The 11,947-nt window shown below is 36.9% G+C and overlaps 1 protein-coding gene across 1 annotated transcript; it reads right to left on the bottom strand.

Moving 5' to 3' along the window:
• Positions 1–5,509: 5,509 nt before the first annotated feature.
• Positions 5,510–9,527, bottom strand: LOC116009778. Its single transcript, XM_031248905.1, has 2 exons — positions 7,912–9,527; positions 5,510–7,078 (listed from the first exon to the last, which is right to left on the bottom strand). Exons 1-2 carry the CDS (start codon positions 8,564–8,566, stop codon positions 7,023–7,025), a joined length of 711 nt encoding a protein of 236 aa, XP_031104765.1. The 5' UTR covers positions 8,567–9,527; the 3' UTR covers positions 5,510–7,022.
• Between the last annotated feature and the right edge of the window lie 2,420 nt (positions 9,528–11,947).

Here is an 11,947-nt window from a genome sequence, read left to right as displayed (position 1 = left end):
AAAAGATACGTGTAAATTTATAATAGTGGACACTCGACAACACATATTCTCTTTTAATATAATGAAGAAGATAAAATGGATAAAAGTGACCGTCAATGGGATGTGGCGTACGCGAACTCCAACTTTCCGTCTAATAACTAACCTTGAACTTTTTTAATCTTTGTAACATTTTTATACAATCGTTAATTATTGATTATTCAAGCAATGTACTAAACTATTAATCAACTTTTTTCTTTTTAAAGAGTTATTAATCAACTTAATCATCTCAAAATTTCAAACCATTGCAAATACATACAGTATAGACCTTCTTTTCATTTCCATTCTTACGAATCAAGAGGGAAATAGCCATTACCATCCTATATGTACTTTTAATATTTTTTATTTTTTATATTATTATTATTATTATTATTATTATTATTTTTGTAATTCACTTGCACAAGTCCAATTCTAGCTAATACTAGAGACACTGAATTGAGTAGGTGTGTGTCATGTTTGTTGTTTTACTTTTCCTTGTATTTTTTAGTACTAATTGTTGGCTTCTTGGCTTCTTGCTACTACATGGGATAATAGGCATAAATACTAATTAATTTACATTAATTCAAAAAAGATAATCTCAAAACGTAAACTAATCTACGATGATATAAGAAATTTTTAATCATGTTTTTCATACAAAAAAAAAAAAGAAGTTATTTGTAATTATATAGCATGCACAAATACCAAGTAAAATAACTTGACATGATTTTCTAAAAATAACTCACTTAAAATAAAAAAAGAAATACGAGTGTGAAATGGTAAGTTTTTAAAGAGAAAATGATTCATTAATTCAAATCAGCATACAAGACATCTAACAAGAAAGTAGGAGGTTGAACTGACCATTCCTTACAACTTACAAAGAAGCGGACTCCCTAGCCACTAATGAGGTGTTTGGTAGGATGAAATTGTAATTTCATTCCTACCCAACTCCATGGAATTGCAATTTTATGGTTTGGTGGGAGGGAATTGCAATTCCCTCCAACCATGGAATTGCAATTCTTATGGTCCCCCTAGGAATTGCAATCCACACTTTGTGGAATTGTAATTCAATGATAAATTACCATTTTATCCTTCTTATGATTATTATATTACTATTATTATATAAGGATATTTTAGTCTTTATTCACTTCTCCTCTTTCAATTTTCAATCATTTTATTTTTTCCTACCAAACAATGTAATTTCAATTCCACTTTATTCTTTACTCATTGAATTACAATTCATTTCCCTCTAATTCCCTAATTCCAACCAAACGCCCTATAAGTGGATAATTTGATTCACAAGTCGCTTAGCAAAAGAAAAATCAACATGAACCAAAGAACTCAACATTTATTTCACATATAATAGTGGTTAATCAAAATAAGAATTGAGATTTTCAATAACATGCAAAGCATATGATTCCACCCTAACAAAATTCATGTGTTTTTCTTTTATCCAACTCAATGCCTCACAGACTGCTAAGGCTTTGGCTTCTATGGGTTGGAAGGTCACTTTCCAACGTGTTTGGAACATATTGTTGTAGATTTTGATAATACCAAACTATAGGAATTTTAGACCCCAATTACTTTGTTTTTAGACTTAGGATTTTCTGCACAACATTCAAACAAACCAAATGGTACCTCGAGTAGTTAAAATTTGACCATCTGAATGTTAAATCGAGAAGTTATTCTTAACAAACGATTCGTAGAGTAACATGAGTGGTTATCTCTCGAATAGCTCAAGAAGAATAAGACATAAGACTTAAGATTTGAAGAGTAGAAAACTTTAAGACCGAAAGGTTGCAAAGGTCAAAGAGATGAAAGAACCTACCTTTTGAAGAGTTAAAGGGATGAGTGGTAAGGTCAACTATTTGTATCCGAGAGATAGTAGGTTTAAGGCTCGAAGCGTTAACCTAGTTAACCATTTGAAAGGACTGCTCGAGACATTCTCTGAGCCTACATTCCGAAATCTTAAAACTGAGCGAATGTATCCGAGGAAAAAAAAAGAGTCCTAGGAACATATCTCAAGGAAGATTTTTCCTTAAAAGTTTATAGACAATTTGTGCGAAACAAAAAGTAATGTTCAGATTAAATTAACTTTTAAGAATAATTTATTTTCTTCCAACTTGTATTCTTTACTCGGTAGTAGTAGAAAGGGACAGAGTAAACTCATTGTGGAGTTGAAAAACCTAGTGGAGTTCACGGCTGGCTTTGTGTTCAAAGCGTGGGCGTTCAGACTTGTACGTACTAGAGATAGTGCAATCCTCCTTAGGAGTTTTAAGGAGAAGAGTGAAGTAGGCTGGTTATAGCCAAACCACTATAAATAAATAAATAAATATATATATATATATATATATATATATATATATATATATATATATATATATATCTCCCTCCCTCCCTCCCCCACCCCCTCTCTCTCTCTCTATCTCTCTCTTTTTACCTTATTACTTTACATTGTATAATCCATAACCAAACCTGAATTTTACAAGAACAAAATTACAAGCAAACAAGCTTTAAAAAGGGTTAACAAAAATTCCAGTTGTGCATTACTCTCGAGACGTTAAATTCACCTCTCGGGTGGTTTAATGAATCGTAAAAGTTTTATAATTTCATACAAATCTATTCACCCCTCTCCCTCTAGACTTGTTGACAAGGTGTAGTTAACGGTGGATGGAAAGTATGGGTGGAGAATGAAGATTCTCCCGGATGTCGTTCTCAAAGGATGACAAATTGGAGTCAATTGAGTGCAATGCTTTCTAAGGGAGAATTCAACAAGAGATAACTAGGTGAAAGGAAGCATGTGAAGGCATTTGAAAGGGAATAAATGTAAGAAAGCAAGAAGGTAAATGCAGGGCCGTTCCAATAAAAAATGAGGTCCTGTGCAATATTTTAAATTGGGCCAATTTTTTCAAATAATTTGTATATATAAATAATAGTTCAAAAAATTGTTTCAAAAATTCAAAATATAAATATTCTATAAAAAAATAGATATAAAATTTCATTTAAAAAGTGTCCTGCGCCATGCACATTTAGATGCAAAATCATCTACCAAACTTCTAACAATTGTTCCTTATTAGCATAATCTTTTTGCACATCTATTTGAGTTTCTTTTGTAATGAATTTTTCAAGAGCCCCTTTTGAGATTGAGTTAGTTGCTCAATTCTTCTTTTTCTTTTTACGCTTTTCAAACCCAGATGAATATTTTCTAGATGACATAATTATAAAACCCTAAAGAAAAAATAAAAATTTATTTAGAAACTCTATAAACAAATAATTAATCAAGAAACAAATTCTTGAATATATTATTCTGAAATAAGAATTATTAAGTCATGTAAATAAAACAATAAACAAAAATTGTGAAATATTTAGTAATTTTAATTACCCGTTAAGAGAATTGAAAAACTTGAAAATTTGTGATTTTGTACGATCAAGAAGAATTCTTCAATCCTATTGAACTGCGTCTATCGTCTCACACGATGGTGGGAGCAGAGCCCGTGACGAGAGGCTAATGGGAGTAATGGACTAATGGCGCAGAACTGCAGAAGGAAACTGGGGAAAAGGGATCCCTAATACTATTTATATAATGTATATATAAATGCATAGAATTGCGCAAAAAGGAAAAATATTAACTAATGTCCGTAGAATTTGGATTGTTGCAAATGTATTGCGTAGTTGCAGTGATGATATGCTATATATACAACTAATTTTTTTTTTAAAATAGGGGCCCCCAAAAAATTGGGGGCCCTGTGCGCCGGCCCTGGGTAAATGAAAGCAAGTAATAAAGCAAACTAAAGCGAGGAGTTGGATTCATTCTCTAGATCCTATGCCTTGGACTATGGTGAATTCAATGGAATGCAAATCGAGTCTAACTTTGGTGAGGTTTTACTAGTGTCGTTCTCCTATCAGTCTACTAGGCTTCTCTTGGTATGGAGCACCATTCCGTGACCATGGTCCTAAGAGGCATTTAATCAAACACCTTGTCTTCACCTCATCCCCTACCTAGGCCTTTCGGATCTTAAAGTATGGAAATGCAAATGAGAGCAAGCCTTTCATGAAAGCACGATCTCTTGTCACTTTCACTCACTCAAACTCCTCACTCATCTCCGAACAATGAAGCAAGAATCCATACAAATCCATCATTCACAACCAAAGCTTTTAAAACACAATTCACAATCATCTATTCAATTCAAACAATGTAAGATCAACATGCACACTCTCTAGATCATGAATTCCAACTCCTAGGTTAATCTAGACACAAATCATGATGAATTTGAAATATCAATTGTAAAGAATTTAATCTAGCATAAATGAATTGAGATGGAAAGGAAAATGGGGATGAATTACCAAATTGAAGTCTTCAATTGAATCTTCCAAAGTACATCACTTATAGCTAGTTGAAGAAATATACTCTAAGCTCTCCAATGAGAGAGGAAATCTGAAAACAAAGTGAATTCTAAGTGCTAAGATGTCTACCAAATGTCGAACCCTAACTTAAATAGCCTTCCCTCCAAAGCATTTATTTAAAAGTCGCGCTGGAGCCTGTCCACAAGCGTGGACGGGAACGTGGAACTTTCTGGAATTTTTCCACGTCCAGTCCACGTTTGTGGACTTGTTCGTGGATCTTCTACTCCTATTTTGCCTTTTTGGTCTTCATCAAAGTTGTATCCCTTTAAGCTTTCGTTCCATGGCCACTTTAATCACCTCATTTGAAAACTCCTAGCTCAAGATATGCTCATTTTACCGAATTATCACCGGAATGCTTTGAAAATCACATCTTTTGCTATCTTTCACAAGTGCAACAACAATTAGTCCTTGTGCCTATCTTTTATCAAAATGAGCTATTTTAAACATGTAATAGGCTAAAAGGACTCCATTTATATCACAATATGTGTTTTAAATACCCCACAAAAGGTAGTATCTTTGGCACTTATCAAAGTTTTCACACTTTAAGTTTGCTTGCCCTCAACCAAGTCTCAATCAAATCAAGATCATTTAAGTGCCAAAGATATTTCAAGGATAACTCAATCAATCAAATGGTCAATCAAGAATGAATGTGAAAGAAAACGGAGGGGATGAAATCCCTCATGCTATCTACAAAGGGTGTTAACCATGCACTATACAACTCTAGGAATATACAAAGGAAGCAAAAATCCCATAAAATCAAATTAAGCATCAGGAAACCATTTTTCACACCAATTAACCAAGTATGCAATCCAAATTGGGGTTCACCTTTCATTTTGCAAGGGCCTTCAAGCCGATTCTCCTAGTGGGAACGATGTACACACCCTAACCAAGACATCCAACCACAACGCAAAAGCCCAATGCATAAAAGTAAGTGATGGTAAAGGCATGGACCGCTCACCGCCAATGGCTTGGGCGGTCTCTCTTTCTTCTCAACTCCCCAAGATAACGTCATTGGGCAGCGGAATTCACATGGAGCTCCATGCTTTTTCGAAGACCGGTGCAATGGGTACCCGAATCCTAGCGGGGTGGCTCACCTCCTCTCTTGTTTTCTCATCTTCTAAGATAACGTCATTGGGACAACCGACTTTACATAGAGCTCTACGCTTTTTCAAAGATAGTGCAATGGTTATCCCAAATCCTAGCAAGATGACTCACCTCAGATCTTACCTCTAGAAGTGGCCATTAAAGCCCTTTTCTTTCTTTTCTCATATCAACCCCTCATGCCTTTTTCTAGGGATAAGGGATTCACTTTCAAGCTCACCAAAGGCTCACCTTTTGCCCCATGCCTTACCAAGATAATTCAATTCCGGGCTTCGCTTAGCATTTATCTTTCACAAGTTAAGGGGTGCACACTCCTACTTCGAGAGATCCTTGACTAAGGTCCTAACAAAATAAAAGGTGAACAACATGCAAGCACACAGGAATTTGAACCTCTTTGGTTCCAAACATTTCAATTTAGGTGCAAAAGATAACTTCCAAAGGATATCCCAAGAGTAAAAACTTTATTGGCACATGATTAAAACTCTTCCTAGATAGCATAAACAATGACACTCTCCAAAATCAAACACACCCATCAATCAAGACCAATTGACCAATTAAGCAATCACAAGCAGTTCAAGCACAAAGTGTATCCTTTCCACACTTTAAATCAAACATCGTCCTCGATGTTGCCTTGAGGACCAAGTGGAACAAAGGAGCACGAGTCATTCAATTCAAGCAAACCCATTTCCACACTTTAGAAGTGTTTCCGGGGTTCGGGGTATCAATAACATAACGCTTTGTGGTTTAACAAATGGAAAGCTCATCAAGTGCATGCATGTGTAACAACTCTTTTCCACACTTTAGAATTGAAAAACGGGGCATTCAAAGGTAAAAATGGATAAGAGGTTTACAACCAAGTGAGCATATCTTCCTTTCCACACTTTAAGCTTCCAAACATCTATTTTGCCTCTATTCTCCAAGCTACATGAAACAAGGTTAGTGCGTGAAGACAACCAAATGAAGTGCAATGGAGTAGAAAGCTACTCCCATTATTCACAATCTTTTGCTCTTTTCTCTACTTTTTTTTTTGAGATGATCCTTGGGGTGCCTCCCAAGAGCGCCATGTTTAAAGTCTTTAGCCCGACTCAAATGCCAATTAAGAAAACAAATGCAATGCAACAATTCCAAACAATAGAAGCATCAAAAGGTAAATTCTAGAACAAAGCAAATAACTAAAATAAAAGCAACAAGAAAGAGATGTAAAACAAGATGAAAGATGATTCTTGGCAAAGCTAAACTTGGAAGCTCTCAAAGGTTGGAAGAAAAATAGCAAAGTCCACAACACTTGTTCAAATCCATGTCCACGAGCTCGTCCACGAACATGGACTTGCTCGTGGATGTTTCTAGAAATTTTCAACAGAATTCCCACTCTTGTGATCCTTGGCGTGGAATTTTCTGTTTCATGTCCATGAGTTCGTCCACGAACGTGGACTTGCTCGTGGAGATGAAGTAGAAAGTTTGTCCAGATTTCCCCTGTTTCATGGTGCCATTTTCTCTACTTTTGATCATTTGTTGTTCAATTTTTCTGTGGTGCCTTTCTGTGGTGCCACACCAAGATCACCTGCAATGTTAGCTCAAAAGGAAACCAAAATGAAAAGCAACAAGAAAACAAAAGAAGAACAACAATATTCACAATATAGAACTTGGGTTGCCTCCCAAGAAGCACCACGTTTAACGTCCTTGGCTAGACGCAACAAAAACTGTCCCACATAACATATCAAAATTGGGACCATACCATGCCAAAGATGTCGGGCATCCTCAAATACATCCACAAGGACTCCTTTCCAATTCCACCAAGGGATGCCATTAGGCATTAAACACACTCCCTTAAGAAGGTTTAACACTCTTGTTCTTATCTCCCCTTCGCCTCTTCCCTTATTGTTTTCATCAAAGAAAGCACACATATCAACAAACACCCAATCATCCTCAATTTCTTCACACTTTTTCTCACTTCTTTTTAACTCCACATTTTCTCATTTCATTTTCAATCACTCCACCCTCAACATTGTTGTCAAAAGTGACAACTTCAATCTCTTTCATAACACCCTCAACATTACCACACATCATTTCCTCATCCCCACAATCAAAGTCCTCACAAGCATCATCAAAAATTCCATGAGAATAAGAGGACACGTTGTCACTATCAACACTGAATCACACCCCCTAGCACGGAAAGTGAGTTTAACACAATTATCATAAGAAAATATACTCAGTATCACAACTATCAACGGAATCATCCTCCCAAGAAGTAAGACAATGATCATCACAAAAATCAAGAGGATTTTTCACAAGAGGTATGGGAGTCATCCTCACAAGAACCACAAGCAATTTCATTACAAGATTGAGCACAAGTATTGTCAAGAATAGCAACGCAAGTAGAGTTAAGAATTTTACCATTTGGCTCCTCATCTTCCCACACTAGCTCAACTTCCTCATCATTTACACTCTCAATTTCTACCCCCGTTTGATCTTCCAATTGATGAATTGGAGCCTCTTCAAGCACAGGGGTCTCCTCTAGCATAGGATCATCTTTGGCCCACGATATTTCCGGGATTGTTTCACCACTCCCCAATGTGCTAGCATGGTCTTCCCCTTGGGTTCTTGTTGTGAGTTCTTTCATCATAAACGCCAATTGTTCCTCCATTTGTTTTAAGGGTTGCAATGTGTCATTTTTCAAAGCATTCCACTCTTCTTGCAACTCCCTTTCTTGGAATTCATTCCCATCAAAAGAGTGTAGTGGGGGGTTGTTATGGTATGGGTCCTCAAAGTATGATTGCTTGTATGGTTCATTTGCGTATGGTGGGGGTTCATTTGTGTATTGAGCATCATGAGGATCATAGGAGTATATAGCATGGGCTCTTTCAAATTGGTATGGTGGGGGTGGGTACTCATATGGGGATGGATAGTTATCCATGTAAGGAGTGGAGCATGAGTATTGGTCTTGAGTATGGTATGGTGATGGACATTGATGGACAATTTTAATATAGTCCTCGCAAGTGCACGAGTCAATTGTAGTGATAGTGTGCTTTAGCAAGGGTTGATCCCACATGGAATTAAAACAATGCAATTTAAAGACTAATTAAAGCAATTAGCTTAACAAATTAAAGTGCTAAAAACGGATAACAAAGATAAAGATCAAAATGCAAGACAATTGAATCAAAACTCGGGAAGGTGAACAGAGAATTTACCAAGAACCAAATTATCAAATAAACAATATTGGAAAAGCCTAAGAGCATGAATCAACTACTATTACTAGATTTGCATATTAGTTTAACATTGCCAAACAATTACGAGCTCGTTCTTTTCTTTAATATATTAGTTTAACATTGTCAAACAATTGTCTTGATATATATGACTACTCTATATGGCGTCCAGAAATAGTCTAGCGCTTTAATCATTTATATGCTTAAGACACTTATTCAAATAATTAAAACCCATTAAGTCCTAAAAGAACTACGGAATACTCGAGTTTAGAAACCAAATAAACAATTTGATAAGACAACCAAATCATTTATTCATTTATCCTATCGAGCTTAGAATTAAAAGGCATGATCTATACTCAATTAATCCCCTCCAAAGACTAACAAATGCTAGAATTGACCAAATTTAAACACAGTTAACCACAACACAAGATCATAGGATAAAACTTAATTGTTCAGCAAAACTAAAACTCAAATTATCGCAAAAATGTCATTGCAAATTATTCATGCTCCTAGAGAGAAAAAAATTTAAATATGCATATTGATTTCACTAATGCTTGCAGAAATAATAGCCATTTGCTCACAGAATTTAAGAAAAGAACCTGGGAACAAAGACTTTAACCTACTGCCACCAAATTGAATTGAAATTGAAGGTGCCCAGTATGCTTACGCCAAATTGAAAAACAAGTGTGCTCAAAAATTATATCATGCCGCTCCAACGAAACAAAATAATCAAGCCAAAAATAAATTATACTGCCAGCAAACCACCACTTTGTTGCCGTCGATGCAGGTTTGCACTGCGGAGAATTGCCACCGTCGATCGTAAGTTCGGAATTCTGCCGCCGCCTATAAATTTGCACGCCAGACGTCCAAGAACATGCTGCTGAACGGACTTGCTTCACCGAGAAGAACTCTGGTGAAAACAATTGATTTTGGTGTAAGATTGGTGGTGAGATGCGTTCTCCCTTCTTCGATTCGCACCCCTTTTATAATTTTCAGCCCCAACTGCAACTTCGATTCTTCGCTTATCAACCGGATCTCCCAAGGACCAGGTTCGTTGAAGATTTCCGTCCGAAGCTCCTCCGTAGTCGCTCTTCAATCTCCGTTCTCGCTTGCTTTGTTGACCGACTTCGTTGAAAGAGTTTCGACCACAAAATAATAACTTTTGTTTTTTTTTTTATTTACATAACCCATATTTAAATAAACTAAAACTCAAATAAGAAAAAAATTGTTAATACTAATCTGTACTACATTATACTTGTAGTTATTTATAATTATTAGATAAATATAAAATGAATAATAAATTAATAAGATTAAGCATAAAAGAATAACTAATTAATAAAAATTATTAGTCCAACCAACATAAAATAAAGTACAAAATTGCACTCATTAGACATGGACAGTTGGGTGGGAAGGAAGTGTAATCATGTGTAAAGGGGGTAATGGGGGTGCTGTTCATATGTGGGAGGTGGAAGAGATGTCCAAGACTCTCCTCTATGGGGTGGATACCCATAGGGAGGTTCATTTCCATACAAGGGTGAGCTTCTTTTGTACATTTTTCAACAATTTCCTGCACAAAGCTTCACCACACAATTGTCTTTGCAACTAAAAGTAGTTGCAAGTGAGCCACAAGATATACAAAGAAAAGTATGCTCACTTCAAAGTCAACAAGTAACAAAAAATGAAAGAGAATTGCAGAAAAATTAAAAATGTTAGGAACATCATGTAATAGGTTTTGATGATACCAACTGTTAAGTAAGAATCCCCAAGTCTCGATACATAGGCAAAACAATGTAAGTTCGATAAGTAAACTAAGAGCGAAAATACAACCGGGTAATTTGAGCTCAACTCGGGAAATATTTAAGCTTGAGGTAAACTTGTTTGAACAACTTAGAAGTTTTCGTGTTGTAAGCAAACAGATAGATCAGAAGCAGGCACGAGACAACTCTGGAGGAATAAGGGTCTACGAGACATCAACTAAGTCTCGAGACACAAGCCAAGTTCGAGAGGTAAGGACCTCTCGATATACCTATCGAGTTCGAGACGTAAAGAATATTCGAGAGATAGACCTCTCGATACATGGGATTGAAACATCAAGTGGTCGAGACATCCTTTATGGTCTCGATAAACCGGCACTTCTCCAAGAGGCTGAATGTTAGTCAACATGTGCAGATAAAATACTCTAAGTTTGGAGAAGAAGAATATCATGGAGATAAAATATTGAAGAGGTGCTGAGCGGGAGGTTTCAAAATGGACGGAAGTGGATGACACGTCAGACCTCCACCACAAACGGTCAAGAAATGCACCAATCCTGAAGTGGTCAGATTCCCCAAACAAGGAATGATGGGAACATAAAAAGAGTAACTTTATCCAAAAGAAGCAAGTGAAGCATGAGCTCAAGAAAGTGGAATATGGAATATTCACTACAAAACAAAAGGCTCAAGTTACAAGACCACTACTCCATGAAAAATGCTGAAATTGTGCAAAGACCCATGTTCGGCGTGGGAGACCAATTTCAAACGGAATAGTTTTCCCTCCAACGGAACTATTCTTCTACTCTCATATATAAGGACGTAAAGACACAGAAGAAGTGTGGTTGAAAAAAGGGGTTGTGAAAGAGGTCAAGAGGTTAACAAGAGGTGTCTGATAAAAACGTTCCAGTGCAAAGTGCTTAACTTGGAATATCATCCTGATATTCAATACAGCGAGAGAACACATCTTAGTGTTCGAAGAGAGTTACAAAGCTAAACTGTTATACATCCAGAAGGTGACCAAAGCTGCTCTATATCAAAGCTGATTCAACGATAGCTTGTGGTCAGATTGGAGATTGTTACATTCAACTGTGACTATCAACAACGTCTTGCTTTGGATTAAGCAAGGGAGGCGGAGTATCCTGGCTGCTGTCCGAGCGAAAGAAACCTGAGGCTTGACGCGGGCTTGGTGATCAAAGGTCAAGTGCTCGAGAGGTGGAGTAACTGGAAGCGGGGAGAAAAACCTGAGGAGAGGCGGAGTAACCTGGCTGCTGTCCGAGCGAAAGAAACCTGAGGCTTGACGCGGGCTTGGTGATCAAAGGTCAAGTGCTCGAGAGGTGGAGTAACTGGAAGCGGGGAGAAAAACCTGAGGAGAGGCGGAGTAACCTGGCTGCTGTCCGAGCGAAAGAAACCTGAGGCTTGACGCGGGCTTGGTGATCAAAGGTCAAGTGCTCGAGAGGTGGAGTAACTGGAAGCGGG

The sequence above is a fragment of the Ipomoea triloba genome, chromosome 2 (assembly GCF_003576645.1).
Source record: "Ipomoea triloba cultivar NCNSP0323 chromosome 2, ASM357664v1".
Taxonomy (NCBI): domain Eukaryota; kingdom Viridiplantae; phylum Streptophyta; class Magnoliopsida; order Solanales; family Convolvulaceae; genus Ipomoea; species Ipomoea triloba.
This window is presented reverse-complemented; position numbering and strand designations above follow the sequence as displayed.

What these genes read in the sequence shown, in the direction of transcription:
- LOC116009778 (XM_031248905.1), bottom strand. Translation starts at nt 8,566, where the DNA reads ATGTGGGATCAACCCTTGCTAAAGCACACTATCACTACAATTGACTCG. An exon ending in GGAAGATGAGGAGCCAAATG is followed by an intron (nt 7,079 to 7,911) that starts GTAAAATTCTTA and finishes CTAACATTGCAG; the next exon opens with GTGATCTTGGTGTGGCACCA.